The following is a 26,115-nucleotide window of genomic DNA, read 5'->3' on the forward strand; positions in this document are numbered from 1 at the left end:
GGCCTGATCCAGCAGGGCTCTTGTTATGCTCCTAAGTCCCAGGTTCCATTTCCAGTGTTCCCAAATAGAACTAGGAAAGAGTCATATCTGAAACCTGGGAGAGCATGGAATTGTGTGCCTTGCTATAAGGCAGCTTCCTGCGTTCTTAATGGGTCAGTTTAATTAACCCATCTTGCAAAACGAATGGTTTGCTTGGATGGGTTCTATGAATGTGTTTGCTCTGTAAGCACTTTTCCTTTCTGTCTTTTGCTCAGTGGCCTCTGTTATACTAGATGGTTTGTAGGCTTCGTGCTAGGCAGCTTCCAAGTTGAGCTTTCATCTACAAGAGAACGATGTTGTAGTCCTGGAAGGACTCTACCACCTCAGAATGCAGGGTTTCTAGGGTTCGGGATGGTGGTGGTCCACCCAAATCTATAACATTATATTGCTGTACGAGAGGGAGGACAATGTCTTTGCCCACTTTCTTTACACAACGCATAACTGTACACACCTATGTCATGTCCCCCGCTTACTCACCTTTTTTTCTAAATGAATAAAGCACCGAATATGGCAACCTTTGCCTCTAGGGAAGTTGCTCCAACTCCTTGATCGTTGTTTTATTTCCATCTCTCTAGGACTGGATCCAAGACGAAGCATCCCTGAAGGAGCTGACTGACAAAGTAGCCAAGGTGCACACAAAACACAGGTGAGACCCAAAAATGTCAGTGTGTTGCTCAGATAAGGCAGCTTGCCTTCCTTCATCATCAACTGTTTCTGGAGTAGGTTTAGCCTGCAGTGCTGTTTCCCGCAACCTTGTGTTTCTGCTTTGGCCAGTGGCTTTGATATGGTCTGGAATGACATCTCTTAGGGAAAGGGTGGCTCCTTGCCTATCAGCCATTGTAACAAAATGGACCCAGCCAGTTCAAAGGCAGTGGACTTCTGACGAGGAGATGCTGGGGATAATCAACACTGTTGCTTTCAAGCCTTCCTTGTAAGTTTCCCAGAAGCATTTGGGTGGCCACTCTCAGGTGGGTGGGGAAGCATGATTTGACTGTTACATGCAGGAAATTGTGCTTGCTAATTATTTTTGAGCACTGTGATGTTGCACATGCATCGGATTGCGCTTGTGCCTGTAGTGAAGGCTGGGGCTGTTATCTATTGCTGACAGTGGGCGCTGAGGTTGAGAGAGAATAGCTTAATTAGAAGCAAAAAAAAAAAAACTTGTTTTGATGAATTGGAAGAGCCGCAAAAAGATTCCATTGAGCACATGGATTGATAATATGGACAGATTAGCTACATACGAACGAATTGCATGTTGACGCAAAATAAGAATGGATAAATATGAAGAAATCTGGAACAAATATTTAAGCGATAAGGCGGATAGTGATGGGAAGTAGGGGGAGGAGAGAGAGGTGGGAAAATGTTGTTTAAAAAGGTGTAGTCATCATAGCTGTCAACTTTCCCCTTTTTTTAAGGGAAATTCCCTTAATCCGAATAGGATTCTTCGCAAGAAAAGGGAAATGTTGACGGCTATGGTAGTCAAAGGTATATCAGTATATTCAAATCTGAATTGTCAAATTGCGTTATTATGGTTTTTGTTGTATGTGTCTTTTGCGGTTGATGTTTGTATCAAAAAAACAATTAAATATTATTATTATTTTTTTAAAAAAAGAATAGCTTAATTCCCGTCGGAATCCAATACTAGCAACAGATAGTGACTGGGTGGTACCGTTTTTGCATGACTATAAAATTTCCTTTGGCTTTGCTCATTTTCATCTTCGGACTGTTTTCGATGAGATCTAGATAGCCTAGGTTTAGGTTTGGGGGACAGGAGGGTTGACCAAACTATTTTGGCCTTTGAATGTTATCATTATCCTAGATCAAGGGCACCCAATGTACCATTCTCCTGATATTGCTGGACTCCAACTCTCATCAGATCCCGCCCCACCCAGCATGGCAAATGGTCAGGGATGATGGGCGATGTAGTTCAAGAGCATATGGAGGACACAAAACTAGCCTTCTGCACCCCTATATAATTCTAAGTTAGCAAATTCCAAGGGTTCAACCAAGAATCTTTGGTCCTCTGGGCAATCTTGAGCCGTCTTTCTCTTAACTCTGTTTACAGTGGCATCTCTGCAGCGGATGCGGAATTCCTATACATCAGTGAAGTAGAACGACTAGATGGGTTTGGGCAGGAAAGCTTCCCTGTGAAGGTAAGGAAGTACAACTTAATTTCCAACGGAGGCCTTTTATTGTATTAGAAAAATATGAGACGTCCTGAACAGCTTGCAACCAGCTTGCAGAATAAGTCAAAACTTTGCAGTTTTTAGCTTTCAAAGTCGGCCTCCACCCCCCACCCTCACCCCACATTGTTTGTGGAGGTATTCTGTAGCTTTATCTGCCAGGGGCAATCTGATTTCTACCCTAAGGCACATCTCAGCTGAAGATCTGCCCTTGTCTCAGCTTCAGCTGATTTGAAGAATCTGGACAACTGTCTGTTTCGCCCGAAGGGACAGAAGGAAATAAACAATTTGGCTCCTCTCGATGTGTTCTGAATCTTGTGACAGCCTGCATCAAAGTTAATGATTTTTGCACCGGAAACCAGAAATTGATGCAGTATTCCATGTCGAGCCTTTTGGACGACTGACAGAAATCAAAGGTTTAAAGTCCTGCGCTGCGGCAAATCAATTCTCTAATCCATTCTCCTTTGTAGTGTTTGGTAAGCATCAAAGTGAGGTAAACACAAATTGGAGGGGGCGCAGTAAGCATTGCTGTAAGAACTAACTCCACACTTCTCTGGTGGATCCAGAGAAAAACGCAATTAGAAGTTAATTCAAATTGTGCTTCGTCCTAAGCCACAGCAAGGTCCTTGGTTCTGTTATTGCTCCATTGTACCTCTGATGATATTTCTCTGGAATGTTTTATATGAAAGAAGCAAGCGACCTTGTGTGGATTCAATCTTGATATGCGATATATGTCCATTCCATCAGCGGTGCAGATCTTCTCATGGGAGGTTTGTTCAAACCGAAATATCTGGTGCAAAAGGCATCTAGATCAGAAATGGGATTTTGTTGTCGTCTGTTTGTTCTTGTTTTTATATATATATATATTGTGATCGCCGCTTATTTCAAGGTTTGGTAGAATTAAATTTTGAACATTTACATTTTTTATTCTTATTCATGTAGGACAATCAAGGAAATGACATGCACCTTGGAATCTACTGCATGGGGATTTTTGTCAAGAACAGAATGGGAAGGCCCACAGTGATCTACAGGTAAAAACATGACCGGGAAACTCTGTAGAAATATTTTTTGAAAATAAAAAATTGTCCAGTAGTACCTTAGAGACCATGCATACGAAAGCGTGCACACAAAAGCTCATACCAAGAACAAACTTAATTGGTCTCTAAGGTGCTACTGGACAATTTTTAAAATTTTTAATATATATTTCTATTGCGTCAGACCAACATTGCTACCTACCTGAATCAGGAAACTTTGTGCTTGCCCGATCCAAAGCTAGCTTGATTTCCATCAACTTGGCTGGCTGGATGAAAACTGGACCCAACCCAATTTTATTCAATTTAATCCAATGATGGGATCCCACTGACAAAAGAGACTCCACTGAAATGAAGAGGGAGGATTTCTTTTGCCAGTTCCTCTGCCTGGCTCCTGTTCCCGTTACTGCCTCCCACACTGTTACAGAAGCTCTCAAACCTAGTTTGAGGTTCTGTTCTGGAGCCTTCATAAACTGAGGTCCAGCATAGGGCCATTTCACTTGTGGCACAGACATTATGGAATGTCCTTCTTTGATGACACCAACTAGCTCCTTGGAAACTTTTGGTGATGGCTGAGAGCTGCTCATATTTCTTATTTGCTCTAAGTGGGACTAATTTGCTGCTCTAGCAGAACAGCAGGGTTGGATACAGCCCTGTTTGTATTTTGTTATAGGTCATGAGTTTGCACAAAAAAGGGAGATTATTTTTCCCCCCTAAGTGATCAATAAACGCAACACATCCGTTTTTGTTTCAGCTGCTTCCCCTCCTAAAACAAGGTGTTTTATTTTATCTATTTATTCATTGTTGCATTTATATACCATGTTTCCTCCACAGAGTTCAAGGGAGGATTCTCCCTCTCCTATGAGGTAGTCAGGCCAGGGTTACAAGGGAAGCTTCGTGGCTGATGGGGACTTGAACCCTGGTCTCCTAAGGTCCTCACCCCACATACCAACCACTTCACGACACTGGCTGCGTAGCATTCCCATCTGCAGAACCATTAACATGAATTGGTTGGAGGCAAAGACGCATTTACATTTGCTTTTTAGGTGATTACTCTGCACATGCAGCCAGGTCATCGATAATAATTTTCACAAGCTAAAAGCATGGAGAGGCTTGATTGATCCAAACAGTTACTGAACATTCTCCTTGTACTGAAAGAATTGTGACAACTCTGGCTGCTTCGCAAGGGCATGTCTGTTTCAGCAAACTTGCTTCTCCGCAGGTGGAATGATATCGGGAATATAACACACAACAAGTCTTCCATTGCTGTGGAACTGCTCAACAAAGAAGAAACTGTGCTCTTTCATACAGTAAGCAAAGCATTAAAAGATAAGCCTTAAGGGCTATTTTTTTCCTCTCCCAACCACAGGATCTTCATTGTAAACTTTTTAAGTGTGATGGATTCTTACCGACGATTTCCCAGTGTGCTATTCTAACGTCCGTGAGATCAACCCCACCCCAGGAGCTTGGAAAGGGAATTCAGTGAATGATAACTGAGGTTGTTAGTAGGGCTGTGCACTGGATCCAGCTCAAGCCTGGCCAACACAGGGCTTGGGCAAAGTTAGGTTAAGACAGCCTTGGATCAAGTCAGGCTGTCCAGAGGGATCCGAGGCTGTCAGGAGGCAGCACATCAGATGGCAAAGCTGCAGGGGCCTGCTTCACTGGTGTGTTGTCAACAGGGAACATGTCGGCAAAACAGATTGAATCCTCCGCTCACCAGCTGATGAGTGGAGGATTTGATCCTGCAGGCTGCGCTACTTTTGCAAGTATCTTTCCCATACAGAAGGTGATTGCAAAGAAGCACCCAGCAGGACTGAACCTTCCTGCTCACTGTTCAGAGGAAAGTCTCTGCTTCTTTTTCCACCCCTCCTCCCAACCATAATTAAACATGAGCTCCAGCCATGGATTGATTTGGGGCCAATCCAAGTTGGTTCAACTTGATCTATGGCCTTTTAAACTGGCAGGTTGTTTTTATTTGTGATTATGGTATGCATATTTGTGTTTTCATATTGGAAACTGCCCTGTGATTGTCAGATGAAGGGCGGTGAACAAATTTAATAAATTTTAATAATAATCCAGGGTTCTGCATAGGGTCAAGGGAGCTGTGCACAACCCTAATTGTTAGCCAACAGTATTACCCAGTTTTGTAGCAACAAAAGAACTGCCTTGCAGGCTGAGTCCAGAATCCATCTTGTCAATTTTTTAATTTTATTTTTACCAGTGGGCAGCCAAACGCCTTGGGAACCTCATAGGATGGGCTTCATTGCTGTGTGCCCTGCTGCTTCTCTTTAACCTCCTGTAAATCAGATCTTGGTCTTTTAAAAGAAAAGCCTTGCTGGATCAAACCATTGGTATCTGTAGCTCAGCCTCTTGCTTTGCACCATGTCAAGCCAGATGCTTCCATGAAACAGGGCTTGAAGCCTTAGGCTTGACACTTGTCATAGCACCATTTTACCATTGAACTGCTCCCAATGGTGTGACTAGTTTGCATTAGCATTTCTATTGCATTAGCACCAGCATCCCTATGATATGGGGACTTGGATGCTGGTATTTGTGCATGTGTGTTTCTGGAGCAAAGCATTATTCCTACTGAATATTTTAGAGGAGCGCGTTCACCGTTACGTAACCCTTTGCTATGCTAGTCACAGTGTAATTAAATGTTTTTCCTGCATTCCCTTGTCTCCCTGCTCCCCTCCACCCTTTAAACTTTTTAAAGGACGACCTTGAAAATGCCAAGTATATTTCACGGCTGTTTGCAGCAAAGCACAAGTTTTACAAGCAAAACAACATCTGCACAGAGTGAGTACTTTCCCATTTTTTTCCAGTTCTGGCTTCTGCTCGTGAAATGTGAAGCGACCTCATTTCGGTTCAGGCTTTCGGAGGCCATTTTTGTTATTTGTTCCCCACCTGCCCTTCTCCTCCACCCTCACCTGCAGAAACACAGCCAAGAGAAAAATTGCTGTAGTTCAGAAATCCAAGCAAAGGCCTGCATAAATGATGCTTGCTTTCTCGATTGTAAACTCGGAGGCTCATTTTAGGATGAAAGAGTAGCCACAATCTGAAACACACTGGTTGCAATGGGAGAGTTAAAAAGGGCCTTGGGAAGTTGTGGAGACCAACCCTCTGCTAGGTACAGGATCTGTCATATCAGATGCAGCTACAGCACCTCTGATAGATGAACGTCCAGCCAGAGGTGGGCAGTAGCACAGGGAGGGTGGCTACCAGTGGTCTAGTGGCATATTCAGAAGTGCAGGGAGCCCTTTGTCACAGCCACGCCCCTACTAAGATTATCCAAACTTCTAAGATTATACAATAATCTTACAATTATAATATAAGAAAGAAAATATAATCCGCCCTGTGGAACGCCCTCCCATCAGAGGTCAAAGAGATAAACAACTACCTGACATTTAGAAAATACCTAAAGGCAGCCCTGTTTAGGGAAGTTTTTAATCTGTGACATTTTAATGTATTTTAATATTTGTTGGAAGCCACCCAGAGTGGCTGGGGAAACCCAGCCAGATGGGTGGGGTACAAATAATAAATTATTATTATTATTATTATTATTATTATTATTATTATTATTATTGATGCATTGTGACAATGTGCAGATCTCCATGTGTCACCCAGGGTTGTTTATAGCCATACGATCGTACAATTAAAAGAAGGAAAACAGTTTATAAAACCAAGCTAAGCTATTATTATTGCTATTATTATTATTATTTAGTTACTTTACTTATAAAAATAACTCAGAGCGAGGTGCAAACTCAGCAAAAATAGTAACACCATTTGCAATAAACCCTATAAATGAAAACCCAAAAAACAGGTCTAGCGGATCATGCACCACCAAAAGAGGACACAAATACAGTGGACCCTTGGGTTACGTTACCTTTGGGTAACGTAACTTTCGAGTTGCGAACGCAGCAAACCTGGAAGAGTACACTTCTGGGTTTTGCCACGCGCACATGCACAGAAGTGTTCTGTGTGCCTCGTGCGTGCCCAGAAACAGCACCTCTTCTTACAAAATTGTTGGGGTGCGCACAGACCCCGGGAACAAATTAAATTTGTATCCGGAAGATCCACTGTACTTTAAAAGCCTTCATGCTAAGGACCAAAAAGCCCAAGCGAAATGGAAAATGTTTGCCTCGTGCCCACAACTAGACAAAGAAGGTGCCAGGCAAGCCTCCCTGAGGAGAGCATTCCACAAGTGGGGAGCCACCAATGAAAAGCCCCATTCTTGTGTTGCTGCCCTCTGAACTTCTTGTGGAGGAAGCGCACAGAGAAGGGCATCAGATAGCAATCACAGGGTGTGAGTCAATTCCAAGCAACGGCAGCGCATTATAGATCAAACAATGCCAAAGAGGCATGTCCCACAAAAATACCTGAACTGCCAAAGGCCAAGGCCAAAAGCTATGTCTTCAGCATTCAGTGGAATCCATATAACGATGTTGCTAGATGGGCCTCTGTGAGGAGGGAGTTCCACAATTTAGGAGCTGCCACAGAGAAAGTTCTCTGGGCTACCTTTCCCTGCCCCTTCTTTTGCCATTTATACATGTTCATGGCGGCTGCAAGATGGCTTTGCCCTGCTTCCACTTATTGATTGCCAGGTTATATTATTTGGTATCTCTCATCTTTTTCTAGTTTTGTTGTGTTTTACGTTGTATTTCCATTTTGGTTGTGGTTGACTGCCTTCGCGGCCTTGCCTAAGGCATGGGCGATGCCTTCAAAAATCAATAAAATAAGACATGGGTTTAATCGTTCTCTTAGAAGACTATTCGAGGCCTGTGGCTGTTAGCCGAAAACCTTTTTCTCTGTGCTTTTTTGAAAATGGCTCTGTTGTTCGCATTTCTTCTTGTGTGTCTTATTTTCTAATTGCACATAACGTCGTTCACCAGATCAGAAACTGTAAGAGGAGAAATTCCACCTTTCTTCTCTACACGTAAGCACTTTACTCCTGCTCTGTCTTGTGAATGCTTTTCTCTTTCGTTTGCTCTCTTCCTCCATTCTAGCATAATTTCTCCTGAAGTTCTCCCGCCATGCATCCTGCTATTCTAGCATCATGTCCAGCACTTATTTAACATTTCCTCTCTTGGCTTGTGTGTGTGCATTGCCTCTTGGGTGACTTGCTATGCTCCCAGATTCTTGGTTTTCTTCCCTGCCTAAACCACATTGAACTGCCTTGTGTTCCTAGTCCTTATTTCTCAAATTGCTTTAGTTCTTTCCCTTTCACTCCTCCCCTCCTTGCATTTTCAGGATATATTTTTTTACACGTCCGAAGCTTACCCCCACTGGCTTACCCAAAGGCCTCTCATTTAAGCCTTTCTCATAGCTGGTATTTCGCCAGTATCTTTTATTCAGAGTTCCTGTCACAGGACATATTTCTGGGGTGCCTCCTTCCAGAATCTCCCCATTACCACGCATACGAAACACTGGAAGTTAACAGTATGATGTGTACATTCTTATTCAAAGAGACATTTATTTTTTAAAAAACCCTTCATTTTTTTCTCTCTCCCACAGACAATCAAATTCTCCTCCTCCTATTAGGCGGCGGCCCACCTGGAGTCGATCATCCTTGGTAAATATCTTGGGATAAGTGACAAGCTAAACAACAAGCACCAAGGAAGGGGGAAGGGAATCTAGAGCTCTTTTTATAACTACAGAAATCTATAGTATAGTTATAGCATAGCAGTGTTTTGTGGAAAGATTACTTGAAAAGTCAGTACAAGACTCCTTCTATCATTAAATGCTTTCTTTTTTTGGGGGGGGTGAATATTTGGGGAAGGGCCATAGCTCAGTGGTCGATCTATGCCCCAGGTACAATCACTGGCAGCTCCAGATATGGCCTGGAGAGTTTCCCTGCCTGAAACCTGGGAAGCCGCTGCCAGTCAGTGTAGACAATATTGACCTAGCTGGACCAAGGATTCTGATTCATGAGAAGACCGTTTCCTATAACTCTGTATCCAACTGCATCCCCCCCCTTTTTGCATTTTAGCCAAGGCAACACCCATTTATTATGCCACCTATGCACGTCCAGTGTGGAGAGCACTACACGGAAACTCACAATTCACAAGGTATTTATCACAGATATTACGACTAAAAACAACAACAGCAATAGAAAATAATACATGGATAGGGCTATTAAGTCGTCAAGCGATGGTCATGCTGGCAGGCTTCTGCCGGGAGTAGAGAGAAGAAGGAATGGAACGTGGAAGGGAGGGGGGGAGAGTGTCTGGAACCTTAAACAGAAGCATTCCACGCTGCAACGTTTTGTTACAGATTCCACTTGTTCACGTATAGTGCGCCTAGATTTTTCAAAGCACTTCACAAACTTGATCTCACTTACCTGCGTAATAAAACTGTAGGGTAGGACAGTAGGGTTACACATCCGCAAGAAAGAGATGAGGACAAAAGACAGTGCCTTGCGTTGGCTCTTCGAATATTGCTCCGAACTACATCCCCTGTCATCCCTGGCCGTCGGCCATGCTGATGGGAATTGTAGTTCAGCAACATCTGGAGGGCCAAAAGTTCCCCATGCCTGCCCTAAGGCCAGCAACTTGGCTTGTGGCAGGTGTGAGATTGAAACCAGAGACCTCCTGGTTAGCAGCTGAATCTCTTGGCTACTGTGCTGAAACGGCCCCCTGTTTAAGCGGTATGTGCTATCCCACCAAGCTTTGGCTTAATGGTCAGGAAAATATACCACACCTTTCAAACAGGAGTGTATTTCTCTCCCCCCCCCCCCCACTTCTCTCATTGTGTCAAAATCCAAAGATGCAGAGAGAGAGAGAGAGAGAATATTTTTAAATGGCAGGAGTCTGGCGGGAGAGGGTGGATTAGGGGAGAGACCATCCCTGATCATTAATACTGTATTTCTGCACTGTCATTTCTGCCTGCTCTAGAGGCTGAGAGCTTCTCATTCTACCCCACTGTTTTGCTGATTTTGGAAAAGAGTGTTTGTTCTGTTTTGGCATCCTCTCCCCACCAACAAATTTCAATACACTCAGTATTACAGTAATATGGCTGAGTGCCCATAATCCAGCGCCATGTGCACTAAGATGAGCAAGCAGGCTTCCTATTTAAATGAACAAGGTGGTGGTGGAGGAGGAGAGACAGTTTGCTTCACACATCTGGGGAGATGTGCCTAAAGAAAGTCTCCTGTGTTGAGAGGGATGTCTCCCTGTGTTTTGCAGGGATGGGCAATCCATGTGTACATTAGGAGTCATTTGTCTGCAAGAGTGTGTTGGCTTGTGACAACACTGGCATTTTCTTAATGGAAGAGGAAGTGATTCGTAGCTGTATCCCTGCTGGTCACATTCTTCTTCCTGACTATGGCTGGCTCCTGACTATGCCTTGGGCTCCTTTCCCCTTCCATAGCTAGCAGTGGGGAGACCCAGCTTGTGCAGGCAGGACGGCGATGTGGTCATCAGAGTTTTGGAAGGCCCTCTCTCTTGGAAGGCCACGATGGTAATGCTCTGTCTCCACTGTCAGACCTAATATGCCTCTGAATACCACTTCCTGGGAATCACAGGTGGGCAGAGTGCCATTGCATTCCTGTTTCCAGGCTACCCACAGGCATCTGGTTGGCCACTGTCAGAACAGGTTGCTAGTCCAAAAGACCCACCTTACGTTCTCTTATCCCTTACCCCACTGTCCTTAGCCTGTTTGCTCATGATGTTTCTCATTCGTTTCTCGCTTTCTCCTGCCCACAGACAGCATTTTCCACGGAAACGAAGATATGTTTTACTGTAGATCTCAGAGCAGCTTGGACAGGTGCGCGATGGACTTCAGCTACTTGAACGGCAACGTTCCCAACGGCAGCGTGTGCAGCGCCCAGAGCATGAACTCTCTTAACCACTCGCAGAACTTCATCCAGGCTTCTCCGGTGTCCTCCAACCTCAGCATCCCCGGGAGCGACATCATGAGAGCGGACTACATCCCAAGCCATAGGCACAGCGCGATCATTGTGCCTTCCTATAGGCCGACGCCAGACTACGAGACGGTCATGAGGCAGATGAAGAGGGGGGTTGTACACCCGGACAGCCAGAGCCAGTCCTTGAGGAACCTCAACATTGGGAACACCCATGCGTACAACCAACCCAAAGACCTTGTGTACAGTCAACCGGAGATCCGGGAGAGGCCTCCTTACGCCATTACGTACGGGCCTCAGGGCACTTACAAAAAACACGCCGCGCCATCTGAGCAAGTGAACCCCATCAACGCTGCGCAGACGAAAGCAGCGGCCAGTTCCATTTCCCACACCGTTAGCACCCCGGAGCTGGCCAACATGCAAGTCCCCAACAACCAGAGATGCGGCACGGCACACATATTAAAAAACTACCTTTTCAGGCCCCCGCCGCCGTATCCGCGCCCCCGCCCTGCTACCAGCACACCCGACCTCGCGAGTCACCGCCACAAGTATGTCAGCGGCAGCAGCCCCGACCTGGTCACTCGCAAGGTGCAGCTCCTGGTAAAGACCTTCCAAGAGGACAGCTCCCCGGTGGTTCACCAGTCTCTCCAGGAAGTTAGTGAGCCCCTTATGGCGGTCAAGCACCACGCAGCTGTCAACAAGCGCCACAGCTTGGAAGTGATCAGCAACATGGTGCGCGGCATAGAGGCAATGGCTTTGAAGAGCCTCAACGCCCCCCTGCCACGCAGGAACACGTTGCGCGAGCAGCTGCAGCCGGAGGAAGTGGTGCCCAGGGCTCACGAGGTCCAGCAGCTCCCTCGCTACCACCACAAGAAGACCTTCTCGGACGCCACAATGCTGATACACAGCAGCGAAAGCGAAGAGGACGAAGAAGCTTCGGAATCGGTGCCTTCCATGGCGGCGCTCCACGAAAACGTGGAGTACAGCGCTCAGCTGCAGGCTGCCTTGGCTAGGATACCAAACAAACCTCCCCCTGAGTATCCGGGCCCCAGGAAAAGCGTCAGCAACGGAGCCCTGCGGAATGAGCAGGCGAACGTTTTGCTGGCCGCGTCTCGAGCCAGGGCTGTCAGGCCGGGTCCTGCGAAAGCCATCAGCATATCTCGGACTGATCAGGCGTCAGTCAATGGGTCCTCACTCGGCCCATCCATCTCTGAACCGGACCTCACAAGTGTAAAGGAAAGAGTCAAGAAAGAGCCAGTGAAGGAGAGGCCCGTGTCGGAAATGTTTTCGATTGAAGACAGTATCATAGAAAGAGAGATGAGGGTAAGTATATTTTCAATTAGGACACAGGTGGGGTGGAGCGGAATCTCGTGAATCGAACTGCTGCAATAGATTTTTTTTTTAAAAAAAAAGTTTTGCAGAGCCATTGAAAGACTAGACCAGTGTTTCTCAACCTTGGGTCTCCAGCTGTTTTTGGACTACAACTCCCATCATCCCTAGCTAGCAGGACCAGCGGTCAGGGACGATGGGAACTGTAGTCCAAAAACAGCTGGGGACCCAAGTTTGGGAAACACTGACCTGGAGAGGTAAAGTCAAAGCCGTTCTTTAATCGTGTTGGCTATCGAGAATTCAGATCAAGGATATAGCTTTATTAAAAGTTGAGATTGTAATAGAAACTTAATTTAAAGAATGATGCTGAGATTCTCGAAGTGCTGTTCACAGCCTTTGACTCTGTTACATACCTCCTTCTTGTTGTTCTGCCATGCTGGGTTCAGAGCTCCTAATCATGCCTCTAAGGTATAACGTCACATGTAATGACTCAGATTCAGGCACTGTGCCAGCGTGCCAGCCATAATTAAGCTATGCCATAGTTTGAGGTTCCAAATATACAATAGGCAGCCATGGTTTGGAGCTGCTTGCCTTCTTTCATTTCCCACCCACTCAGAACTCAGTTCCATCAGTTAACTCCCAGTTCCATGGTGCAGAAGCCTCTTGAGGTCCTAGCTGTGGTTTGTCAGTAGTCTGTGAATTCAACAACAAACCAGAATTAGCACAAATTATTTGTTTGCAAACCAGCTTCAAACTGTGGTTCTTGATCCTGGTTTGTCGGCTCCAAGCAAACCATTGTTTATGAGCATACTTGGGTTCAGCCACAGGCCCTGTTTCAGGAGTGATGCTAAACCATAGTTCAGTATTATGTGAATGAGCAGACGTGGACCTTGGGCTTGCATGTTCCTCCTCTCCTCTCTTCTCTATACACAACTGCATGGAGGAAATAGAAGCACCTTTACAGTTTTTCACTGACCAGAACTTACCATTGTATCCCAAAAGGACAAACTATGGTTAGTTTAAATGATGGTTCGTTGAAAGAAGAATAAAACTAGCTATTAAAACAAACCATGGGCTCAGTTTACATCTGAACTCAGCCTCTGTCAAATACAGTTAAAGGTAATACAAGTAATTTTGTAAGGAAGCTTTGCAAACAAAGACAGGACTGATTCAACCATCCTGAATAACCTTTTAACTCCTATTTATTTCAACCTAACACGCTCCATTGTCCTGAATGAGAAGCTGGAGCAGAAGGAGGCCTGGACTCTTTCATCAAGTACAGGCAAAAATACAAAATAGCTGAAGTCGTTATCACACCTCCAATCTCTCTCTCTCTCTTTCCCCTCACCATCAAAAGCTACCCACACTGAAGAACATTAATTCAAGGCTCATTTTAGGGCAAGGTTTTCTTCCACAGCCCCTCCCAAGAGCATAATTCCTTAGTTTATGCAGTTTCCAGGTCAGCCAGAAGCAACTAGACAGAAATCCACTGCCTCTTACAGATCTGGAAACACCCAAGTTATATGCTACTGCCAACTACAGAGGATGATGAGGCGATAAGGCTTGGGGAGTGCCATAAGAGCAGCTTTCCTGGAAACACCTGGATTTGGCTTGCAGCTATTCCTTAGCCCCACTGAGCGATTGCAGAGCCGAGAAGAGTGCCTTTCCCCAGTATCAACCATCTAAGGGGCTGTGATTGGCACTATGGGTGGAGCCACTGCTGGGTGCTCCCCGATTGGCAGTGACCCTTGCCATTCAAAAGGTCACAGACGAGTCCATTCATTCAGAGGGAAGGCAATGAAAATTAACTATTTGTTATTTTTATTAAGAATAATAAATTAATATGTTGCTAAATACTGAAACCACAGCTTCTAAGTGGTTACAAAGTATAAAAACCAATTGCACAAGCGTTGTTTTTTAAATTTTAAAAATCCATAATTAAAATATCCAGAAAAAGAGTCCTGTTTAAAACACAGCAATTAAAACGGGATGCAGGTCGAGAAAGTGCTTTGTTCGCCCTTAGTTTTAAGGAGAATTGATGGTGCTTCTGAATGCAGAACCCACATTTGGAAGTAAATTTAGAGGCAGGGGGAAAACAAACACACACAAAAGAATAATTTAACTCATTTCAGAGCTTAGAAATGTGTCACAATTTCGCCTCCTTCCACAACGCCTCTACCTGGTGGCAGCAGAGCATTTCCAATCTGCCTTTTTTTTTAATTGGAGGTGGGGTAGGCGTTGGATCTGTATTTATTCACTTTACGCTCAACAGAGCCCATTGTACTAATTTCAATGTAACAATGCTGTTTAAAAATCCGCCACCAGTCTGGGCTTATGTATCATCTTTGTGGTTTGTTTGGCTTGCTTGATACAGCTCACTCTGTGCCTAACATTTACACACACACACACACACACATACACACACACAGCACTCAAGGGGGGCGGGAGGGAGAGAGAGAGACGCCTGTTTTTGATAGCAGGTCCCCTGTATCGTGGGACTGTTCCTTTGAAATTAAAGCTCTGCACTCATGTAGGAACAGGCCCCCCGGGGAAATAATAGGAAGTTTAGGAGACGCATTTGGATTTGCTCTGCTAATGGCCGTCATCTGCACTCCTCGGCCGGAGTTGTAGATTTTGTGGGAGATTAAAAAGGCATTCCAACATTCTGCTGGCATTATTTCTAATCACCCCGAGATGAAAGCATGCCTTTTCTTGCCAAAAGTATCTAGAGAAACAGAAGATGGCAGGCCTGGAGGCCCAGAAGAGGCCCTTGATGTTGGCAGCGCTCAACGGTCTCTCAGTCGCTCGAGTTCCAGTGCCTGAGGACAGCCAGGATGAAGCAGTCAAGGTGCCAATGGATGAGCGGGTAAGAATAGGACTAGCAAAACAAAGGGCCGCCATTTTGGTTTCCGCCGGCAACGGCTTCTGAAGTATTAAAAACCAGGTGATGTATTGCAATGCCCCCGGTTAACACACGGCTGCAGAAATCACGACTCTGTGCATAAGACTGCTGGTGTAACATGAGGATGCATGTATCTGGGGCCAGAGCTGGCTCATGCAAACCTTGCCTCAGCCATGAGCCCTTGTGCAAAACCTCTGCCTCACAACAGAAGAGTATTTTGCCCACAGAAGTCCCCATGAGCACCGAAGGGTATTGGAATAAACAAAATGGACACACTTGTAGACATTTGTTGTTCTATAAGCATGTTTTCGTAGGGTAAAAGTAAAATAAATGGAGACTGACTTAGGCAGTTGTTATCAGCACACCCACAGTGCTTGTCAGTGGATTAGTGGTTTTCTTTTCTCACTTACAAAGTATGGACGCACCCACGTGTGCAAATGTGCACCACGGTTTCACAGACTTTCACTCGGCGCTATCATTTCCCTTGAAATTTAGACACTACTATAGGAACAACATTGCCCCAGTGTCCCGTTCTCCTGGTTCCTGTGTTTGCAACCATTTGGCTGTCACTGTTACAACTTCAGTGGCTTTAAGTCTTTCACAAAGTGTTTGCACAATCAAGCACCGCCATCATTATTTAGCTGTGGTCATAACTCTGGGTACAGGCAAATCCCAATTTATGCAGGGGTTACGTTCCAAGGCACCGTGTGTTCAAGTGAAATTGCGTATATTTGAAACACAATTGAAAAAGCCTGCAAACACCCCGCTCTGCCCTGTTTTCCCTTTTTTGTGACATTTTTTAGTCACTTCCGGGTGTGGCACGATGCATGTTTGTGTGATCACACTCATATCAGATGTGCTTGAAATGTATAGTGGTGTTCATCAAGGGTGTTTCCATGACCAAAGGTCATCATAAGACTGAGACTCTAGCCTTGGCAGACTATTTCCATCTAAAGATCAACACATCCAATTCTGGTCTTCCTAGACCTCTCACCAGATTTTGATCTGGTGGACCATGCAGTTTTTTTTCATCCCCTGGGAAATGAAAGGGTTTTAAAAATGGTTCCACTCCCCCCCCCCAATGTTACTGTCAGAGAAAGTAATTGGGGATGTGGTGATTATTGATTTCACCTCTTCGTTCTTTGAATGGTCCTTTGGCCTCAAGTGTCTACTTCTTCTCAACTGTCTTCTATGTGAAACAGGTGGGATAGATTGTCAGGAGTTTTGGATTATGGTGTCATCTGTAAAATACCTCCCCGCCCCACCCTGTAGATAATATAACTCTGGTAGAGAGTTTAATGTAGGCAAGATGGAAGAAATAGACGACCCTTAGCATTCGGGGGGGGGGTCCTCTTATGATTTATCTCATCATTGAAAGACAAGCAATTGCAGTTGCTATTCATTTTGAATAGAATGCTCTCTCTTTTTTAAAATTGAAAATAGTGCAAAATCCTGAGGAGGAAACTAGAAGAGGGGATGGTGTTCACTGAATATGAGCAGATTCCAAAGAGGAAAGCAGACGGGGTCTTTACCACAGCGACGCTTCCCGAGAACACCGAGCGCAACCGTGTCCGAGAAGTTATTCCGTATGAGGAGAACCGCGTGGAACTTGTCCCAACCAAAGAAAACAACACAGGCTACATCAACGCCTCACACATAAAGGTAAAGATTAGGGGGGCGGAAATAAACTGCCTTTGTGGGTAGGAAGGCTGGGCTTGAACTTGGGAGGCCAGAGTTCAGATGTGAACTGTGGTGGGATGTGAACTCACGTGACTGGCCAGTCCCCAGACGCACTTTCTCAGCATCAGTTAACCTATATGCAGTCCATGCCTGTCGTCACAGGATTGTAATAATTATAATTTGTTAAACATTTTTTTAAAACATGAATAGTGCCTCTCCCGCCTAAACCTTTCTTCATCCTCACAATAACCTTATTCCGTGACTCAACTTGGGCTGACACAAGGCTTTCTTTCTTTTTTATTTCATTCTTTCTTTTATTTTTACCCTGCTCTTCAGCCACATAAAGCAATAATTAATAAGACGGTCCCTTCCCTCAGGCTTACAATGTAGAGGAAACAGCACAAAGGGAAAAGGGACTTGGGAGGGAGGAGGAAAAAAGCAAACTCGGAGCACCATTTCACCAGTGTTATTTCTGGCTGGGAAGGTAGGGGGAAGCAAACACTGTTCCTTGGCTGATGATTGCGGCCATGTTAGTCTCCCTTTGCCATACTGTTCTTCCTGGATCCAGAATCCTTTAGTCCTGTGGCTGAAGCCAGGGGCGAGGGTGTGCTGCCCTTCAGCTGTGCAGTCCTTGGGCCACTGTCGGCTGAAGCCAAGTGCCGCTTCTCGTTCCGTGACCAGGGAATAGGGCCAGGTTGATCTCCAGCCTGCATTGATGTTCTTCTGAGTGGCAGCCTCCCAGTGGCTCTGAGCAAACATGAGTAGGATCGCATTGTTATGTCCCTCTTTTATAAGTGAAGACAGCAGGCTTCCTTGAAAACACTTTGTGAGTCTATGGCAGGGAAAAAACCTCACTCGGAGCATGCACAAAGATGCCTAGTACAAGTAGATTTGTGTGTTGCTCAGATTCCTCCAGTGCAGGTATTTATTAGTTATTCATTCTTGTTACTCTGAGTGGCTTGGAACAAAAGTTAAAAACAGGCTGGAAAGTTGTGCGAGTGCTGCAGGTTCTGTAAAGACTTTTGCCTTGACCCCAATAAAGGCACTGGTGCTGTCTGCAAAGGAAAATTTGTGTCATCCTCAGTCCATGGCTGAACCTTGCTTTGAACTCTGCTGCTTCCCAGTCCCTGGCCCTATGGTGTCCCTATGTTCTGTACCCTGAATTTTGAAAAGCTGAACAATCTGTGAAAGGAAGGTAGATTTGGGTGGCATTCATGACCCTTCTCCCTTCTGTTTTATTCTAATAACCCTGCAAGGTAGGTTAAGTGGAGAGGGAGTGACTGGCCCAGGGTTACACAGTGAGCTTGATGGCTGACTGGCGATTTGCATCTAGGTCTCTCCTGTCCACATCCAGGACTCTTAACCATTATTGCTGTGTACACACCATCTACTTGCACTGGTATGCTTTGAAACTGCTAGGTTGGCAGAAGCTGGGACAGAGCAATGGGAGCCCACTGCGTCACATGGATTTGAACCACCAACCTTCTGATCGGCAAGCCCAAGAGACTCACTGCTTTAGACCACAGCACCACACTCTTCCTTTACAGTGGTACCTCGGGTTACAGACACTTCAGGTTACAGACGCTTCAGGTTACAGACTCTGCTAACCCAGAAATAGTAGGGGAAAGGGCTGAGGCTGGGCTCTGCTGGGACTATGCTGGCTGAAATCCCCCATCCTGGTTCAGATGGAGAAAGTCCTGAAAACAGGGTGTTCTGGGAGTGTGGTGTGACAAGGGAGAAGCAGACTTGGACCTATTCCCAACACCTTTCAGCTTGGTCATGTGACTTAGCAACTGAGCGGAATTTAACACTGAGAAAATGGATAGTCAAACTCCAGTTTAAAGCTTGTTTTCCCTCTGCCAGGTTCAGGCTGGCTCAGCAGGACGTACTCTTGCTCCTGAACAGAGTTTGAAATAGGGGTAACTTACAGCATCTTAACTTAATATGGTGTAAATTCTCCTATAGTTAGAATTGCTCTGTCAGTTCCGTAAGAAAACATGCTTGTGCTTCCAGTCTTATTTGGGTTTCAATAATTTAAATAGATTCTCAATTCAAAATTTTCTCTGCAGACTTGAAGACTAGAGACATACTTTAAAAAAGTACAGTGGTACCTCGGGTTACAGACGCTTCAGTTTACAGACTCCACTAACCCATAAATAGTTCTGTTTCTGACTTCTGTTTCAGTGTATCTGAAGAAGTGTGCATGCACACGAAAGCTCATACCAAGAACAAACTTAGCTGGTCTCTAAGGTGCTACTGGAAGGATTTTTATTTATTTATTTTTTTACTATGGCAGACCAACATGGCTACCTACCTGTAACCATAAATAGTACCTTAGGTTAAGAACTTTGCTTCAGGATGAGAACAGAAATCGTGCGGTGGCAGCGGGAGGCCCCATTAGCTAAAGTGGTACCTCAGGTTAAGAACAGTTTCAGGTTAAGAACGGACCTCCAAAATGAATTAAGTTCTTAACCCGAGGTACCACTCTACTTTTACCATACACACTGTACATTTAAGGCACATTTAACCCCTATAAAAGAAACCTGAGAACTACAATTTGTTAATTTGCTGTGAGTTGTAGCTCTGTGAGGGATAAACTCCACTTTCTAGAATTCTTAGGGTAGACGGAAATGTGCTTTAAATAAGCTGTAAATGTACGGTGCGTATGCGGCCTATAGCAGAGTGGCTCTGGGAGCAAACCTCTTTGCTCTTTGCGTCAGGAGTGAGGAATCTGTGGCCCTGCAGATGCTGTTGGGACTCTTAACTCGCACCAGCCTCAGCCAGCAGGCCTAATGGTCAAGGGTGATTTGACAAAACTTGAACGGATCTGCTTTTATGAACATTTTCTGCGTTGGTCAAAACAGTATTAAATTATGAGCATATCTTGGCTGCAAGACATCCGTACCAAGTTCCAAGCTCGATTTGGTCATAAATTTACAACGCTAAGCCCTTGTTGAGTCAAAACACCTCTCTAAAACCAGAACCCTGTCAGATTTCTGCCAAAAGATCTGGTGGGTAGCAGATACTGTGTGTTTTTGGCGCAACTTACCTCAGCTTGGATGACTGATTATGGAATCTGAATTCCCTGCCCCCCCATCCATGAGGGGGGGAGGACAAATCATTTCTGAGAGCATAATTTTGCTCCATCAGGTGGCAGGGGCCCAGAAAGAATCTTCCCCAGCCAGCTTTAAGAGTTCATATTTCATCTTGTGTGTCAGCCTCGGACGTACCCACATTGTTCTGTGGCGCATGTAGCGACATGTGCTGATGCTTAGTAGTATACAACCCTGTGCGCTGCCAGCACTTCCCCCCTCCCCCCTCCAACGGGCTGTTGCAGAAGCCAAGCAGATGTTCTTTTACTCAGAAGGTGAAATTGCATCTGCAGATTTTTACCTCCGCCGCGCAGCGAGTGTTTTTCACCCAGTTATCAATTTTTAATATCCTGCAGTCAGGGCCGCAGAGTGCTGCCGCATTCCAGGCTGTGCACTCCCTCTGGACTATTTATGGGTTTTTTGTCCATGCCTTGTGCCAGCAGGCCTGGCGGTTGGGCCACGGCGGAGCAGACAGAGCAACACTCCCGTAACATTACGATAAGATCTTGCCCCAGACTCCTACATTGCTAGACCCAAGCTTGCAATCTTCGGAGGGGTTGTCTGCCTTTCCCTTTTTTGCTTTGATCCTGGCTGTCAAGATTAACATGCCTCCAGTCTGTGAATGCTAAAAAAAGAAGAAATCTGTTTTCAGTGGGTGCACTCATATCTCCACATATGAGCAAACAACTTTCTCTTAACTTTTGAGCTGCTGGAATATAGACACGCTATGCTTCTGGATACCAGTTGCTGGAAATTGCAAGTGGAGAAAGTGTCATTGAACTCAGTTCCTGCATGTGGGCTTCCCATAGGCATCTGGTTGTCCACAATGAGAACAGGATGTTGTCTAGACGGGCCTTTTACCTGATCAAGGACGGCTCTACTTAAGTTCCTATGTCCAGATTCTGAATCCCACTGAAATTGTTGGGATCATTCTTAACTAGTTTTTCAACAGCCTGTGGTGTTTCTCACCTCAGATGAAATAAACATGTCTATCTCTCTTACACACAAACACCATATAATGATATGCTCACCATAGGAGCCTGTTTATATAGGCCTTGAATCTTGGGATGGCGCTAAATGGCTTCGGCCCTGTATACCTGAAGGAGCGTCTCTACCCCCATCGTTCATCCCAGACACTAAGGTCGAGTTCCAGTGTCCTTCTGGCGGCTCCCTCGTTGCCCACCTTGTGGAACTCCCTCCCGTCAGATGTCAAGGAAATAAACAACTATCTGACTTTTAGAAGACAGCCCTGTATAGGGAAGTTGTTAATGTGTGATGTCTTACTGTGTTTAATGTTTCAATTTGTTGGAAGCCTCCCAGAGTGCCTGGGGCAACTCAGTCGGGTGGGCGGCATATAAATTGTTGTTGTTGTTATCATCGTCATCATCATCATCATCATCATCATCATGTGACAGAGGCAGACCTGCTTCTTCTGATTCAGGCTTCTCCCCTCTACCCCGCCACCCTGCAAATTTGTAGAATGGGTGTTTTGTGGGTATTTCATCTGGGAAAAGGAGGAATGGAAAGGGGTTCTGAACACTGCATTGACTGTTATTTTTCCTCCACAGCCCTGGTCATTTTCTGTCACTCCCTTGTTTCCAACATTGCCCTCTGAAGCTAAGCCAACCAGGTCCTAAAGCCAAAATATAAATAGAAGGTCATGTTTTGTGCATGTAAGAAAATTTCATGTTGCTGTAACAGCAGCAAGGATGGGTGAGTGGGTTAAGCTGGCCGATAAGCATGAACCTTTATGAGCTTATGACGAAGAGCATAGGAAGGTGTCTGGTACTGAGTCAGACCATTGGTCCATCGGTATGGTTTACCAGTGTCCTGGCAGCTATTTTCCAGGGTCTTGAACCAGCCCTGCCTGAGGATGTCAGGGATTGCATTGAACCTTGGACTTCATGCAGAAGTTCTACCAGTGAGCTAAGGCCCTTCCCTAACTATGCACAGTTAGTATGGCAGAAAGAGAGAGGTGAAGATGCTCAATTGTGGCATGAATTTTATAGTAATCTGTTGTTCTCTCCTCTCTCTCTCTCTTCCTCAGGTTACAGTGGGCGGAGAAGAATGGCACTACATAGCCACACAAGGACCTTTGCCACAAACATGCCATGATTTCTGGCAAATGGTGTGGGAAGAAGGGGTGAATGTGATAGCCATGGTGACAGCAGAGGAGGTATGTAATATGTGGTAGCATGCTAACAAGTCACCAGATGTCCTCTTCACGGGGAAAATTGTACCTCTGTAAGGTGTATAGGGGCCTCCTAACAACTCTCAGCAGCCTTAACAAACTTTGGGGGAAGCCATCACTATCGCTGTCGTAGCTCTTTACGTATATGGTGTGAATGTGGACAAAGGCAGATTTCCGTCTGTCCCAGCATTATATATCTTTTATAAAATGTGTCCAATCAGAAGGTGTGGCGAGGTTCACAGCATGATAGTGATACACATTCTCCCATTTTAGTCACTAGCATCTGATTCTCGGATGGAACGGCACAATTTGGTGGCCCATCTTCAGGCAGGGAAGTGGAGGAGAAGAGGGGCAGAGGTGGATTTAGGAGAGCGTGACCGGTTTGGTGGCACTGGGAGTGAAGCCTTGGGGGTGCTGCAGGGGCACCACAACTGTGGTGTAGAATGGAAAGGGGGGGGATTTGACGTTGCACAGAGTGCCACTGAAATTGGAGGCCCCAAAGTCCACCACTGAGGAGGGTGGGGAGTTGCTCACTGCACCATCACGGCCACAAAAGGCCTGAGCTGTCACCTCAGGCCACCTCTTGGAATGGCATTCATCCAAGTGGGCCTGCCACCGACCTCAGGTCGACCCTCACTGCAGATAGAGACAGTACCTTCAAATATGTTTTGTTTGCCTGCATTTTTTCTTCCCCACCCAGTCCTAGTTCAAACCTGAGAGCATGCATTCCTTGGGCCTCTGTGGGCTTGCTCTCTACCCTTTGATCAGCTTGTCCTGTGCTACAGGATAAGAGCGAGAGCCACTCTTGAGATTGGACCATGTTTTTATCTTGTGTACGCTAAGGGAGGTTCAAATAGTTGCATGCATGTTTTGAAGATTTAGGAAGCGCTCTCCATGACAATCTCTTTGCCCGTCCTTTTTGCTCTTCTGCTTGCTGTTTTGTTTTTCAAACTTCCTTTGAACCTTTGCCTGGGATGACTCAACCCCTTACAACCTTGTTTGTATCAGTCTAGCTGGCCGCACAGTATAATGATGGAAGTTTAGCTCCATTAGAAGATTGCTGCATGCCAAACAAAGCAGTGAACTCTGAGAACACAAAGCTGCCCTTATTTGAGAAGAATGATATTCTCAACCTATCCAAGGCCACCTCTGCATCACTAGCATCCTTATCAGCTGCGAATACATCAGAAGTTGTTGTTCCAGTTAAAGTATCCAGTAAAAAGAGAGAGAAGAAGTCGCCTTTATTCCCATGCCAAGCAAAACAGTTATTTCTGTTGTAATCCCACAACTGTATGTTGTGCTATAAACCTGGCACACACAAGTAACCAGCCCTGCATCCTGTTCAGAACTCTGCTGCCTTTACAGGCACACAGGAACAGCTGTTCTGTTTAAATAGTGTGGCCCAATTTCCCCCATTTTAAACATTTAGCACTATCAGCTGTTCAGAAGGGGGAGCAAGAGTCCATTAAATGCACAGTTACAGAGTAATCTGACCACAGAGAAAGCCTCTTTCTAAGCAGCGGCAGGCAACAGGGCTGTCTTATGACCCGAACTCTGATTATATGCATGCATTCATATTATGGCTTTTATGACGCTTGGAAACAGCAAGGAATCTCCACTGTCCTGAGATGGTGGAAATTTGCAGACAGTAATTGCAGTATGAATGCACACTCCATGATAAGAGGGCAGTCCTGGAACCCCAGGATGCACGGAGGCAAGGGAGATGTCCATGGGGAAACAGTCAAATAGTATCAGTCTCTTGCCCGCTCCCCATTTTCCTCTGATGTCCTCGCTCGGCTATTTTCTGGGAAACTATAACACGATGCCCTGAGGTGGTTGCTTGAACTTTGGGTTTGTTGTTATCCCCCACAACGAAGGGCATCTGTGATATTTTCTGTGCAGTGCTGTAAGCACACACTAGAAATGCTTTGTCTGGAGCACACAGCATCGTTTGAGGCTGCATGTTGTTGTGCAGTTATTAGCCTGAACACACATTTTGGGACTGTGAACAATTATGGGGTGTTTTGAGCCATTCTCTTAATAATAATAATAATAATAATAATAATAATAATAATAATAATAATAATAATTTATTTGTACCCCGCCCATCTGGCTGGGTCTCCCCAGCCACTCTGGGCGGCTTCCAACAAACATTAAAATACATTTAAAATATCACAGTTTAAAAACTTCCCTAAACTTCTCTTAATTCCTTTACACCGGTCTTCAGATTTTACTTGCGGCGTGTACAATCCATACAGGTGTGCCTAAGGGTATGTAATACTGTGCTTGACTTCACTTGTTCTGTAGCTGTGAAGCCTTCGCAGGTTGGTGGCGCCAGCTTTATCATGGCGCCTTGAGGAAGAAGGGGTTAGTTTGCGTAGAAGTTACACTTTGACAGGGTTTTGCCCAGTTTCCCTTGACCCTACAGCAGCTTCTGTGGTAGGAGGAAAGAATTTATGCTAGGGATCAGCAACTGGAGTCCGCTGAGCCAAAACTTTCAAGGACACATTCCAGCCCGGCAAAATACTTGGGGTGTGAAGAAAGGCTAGAGATGGGTGGGGCCTATGCAGAGTTTTGAGGCCTGGAGGGCCACAACTGGCCTGCTTTCCTGAAGTTTTCCCACCCTTGCTTTAAACCACACTGGCACTTTACTTGATTTTTAGGCATACCCATTGTTCACTGTGGCTTGTGGCTGTAAGAACAGGACTGTGCTGATTTTTTTGCTTCTCCTTCCTTTTGCTGTGGGGCAGGAAAGAGGAAGAGCCAAGAGTCATCGCTACTGGCCGAAACTCGGCTCCAAGCACAGCTCAGCCACTTACGGGAAGTTCAAGGTGACCACCAAATTCCGCACCGATTCTGGTTGCTATGCCACGACGGGTCTCAAGGTCAAGCACCTTCTGCTAGGGCAGGAGAAAACGGTGTGGCATTTGCAGTACACTGACTGGCCGGATCACGGTTGCCCAGAAGAACAAGGCTTTCTCTGTAAGTTGTGTGTGTGTGTGTGTGTGTGTGTGTGTGTGTTTGAAATGTGGGCACTTTCTTTTTGTTTGGAGTGAAGACGAAAGTGAAGTTGAATTAAATGTTGGAGTGAGTCCTTAGAACTGCACATATACACACACATATATTACAGATAGATAGATAGATAGATTATAGACAGATAGATATATATAGAGAGAGATACTGACATTTATTTGCTGAGCTTTAGTTGTAGGGAAGATTAATAATAATAATAATAATTACCGTATTTTTCGCTCCATAGGGCGCACCTCATTTTTAGAGGAGGAAACAAGAAACCTTTTCTGGTTTTCCTCCTCTAAAAGCCCTGTTTTTTGTGTGGTTTTTTTTGAGGATCAGCTAAAAGTTTTGCAGCTTTTTTGCAAAGGGAAAAGCCCTGGCTTGTTTGAGGATCAGCTAAAAGTTTTGCAGCTTTTTTTGCAAAGGGGGAAAAGCAAAGAGGAAAAGCCCAATTTTTATGGGGTTTAACTCACATTTCTGAAAAATCTTAAGGAAAGGGAGCCTTTCTACTGTTTCCAGACAGATAATCTAATCGGCCAGTCACATGTCCTGGGGAAACAAACAACCTCCCTCTGCAGCACATTCAACAAAGGAGGGCGTGGCTGAAAGGGAGCCAGGACTCTTATCTCTCTCCCGATCTCTTGCTGATCAGCTGCTGAGCGGGGTCCTTTCAACACCCCCTTTTCTCTTTGTAAAATAAAAAGCACAATCTGCTTTTGGCCCCATGGCAATTCAGCTCCAGGGACCACCATTCGCTCCATAAGACGCACAGGTATTTCCCCTTACTTCTTA

At 45.3% G+C, this 26,115-nt stretch overlaps 1 protein-coding gene across 2 annotated transcripts in view; it reads left to right on the forward strand.

Annotated features, from left to right (window-relative positions):
* Positions 1–26,115, forward strand: part of PTPN14 (protein tyrosine phosphatase non-receptor type 14) — a 112,431-nt gene that overhangs the window by 79,532 nt on the left and 6,784 nt on the right. For both annotated transcript variants that reach the window (XM_033144776.1, XM_033144777.1), the window contains exons 6-17: positions 615–685; positions 2,105–2,192; positions 3,165–3,253; positions 4,476–4,563; positions 5,970–6,052; positions 8,768–8,825; positions 9,243–9,321; positions 10,957–12,437; positions 15,166–15,309; positions 16,789–17,007; positions 22,165–22,293; positions 25,059–25,290. In XM_033144776.1, coding sequence (XP_033000667.1) covers positions 615–685; positions 2,105–2,192; positions 3,165–3,253; positions 4,476–4,563; positions 5,970–6,052; positions 8,768–8,825; positions 9,243–9,321; positions 10,957–12,437; positions 15,166–15,309; positions 16,789–17,007; positions 22,165–22,293; positions 25,059–25,290 — 2,761 coding nt within the window. The remainder of the gene's footprint in view (positions 1–614; positions 686–2,104; positions 2,193–3,164; positions 3,254–4,475; positions 4,564–5,969; positions 6,053–8,767; positions 8,826–9,242; positions 9,322–10,956; positions 12,438–15,165; positions 15,310–16,788; positions 17,008–22,164; positions 22,294–25,058; positions 25,291–26,115) is intronic.

The sequence above is a fragment of the Lacerta agilis genome, chromosome 3 (assembly GCF_009819535.1).
Source record: "Lacerta agilis isolate rLacAgi1 chromosome 3, rLacAgi1.pri, whole genome shotgun sequence".
NCBI lineage: Eukaryota > Metazoa > Chordata > Lepidosauria > Squamata > Lacertidae > Lacerta > Lacerta agilis.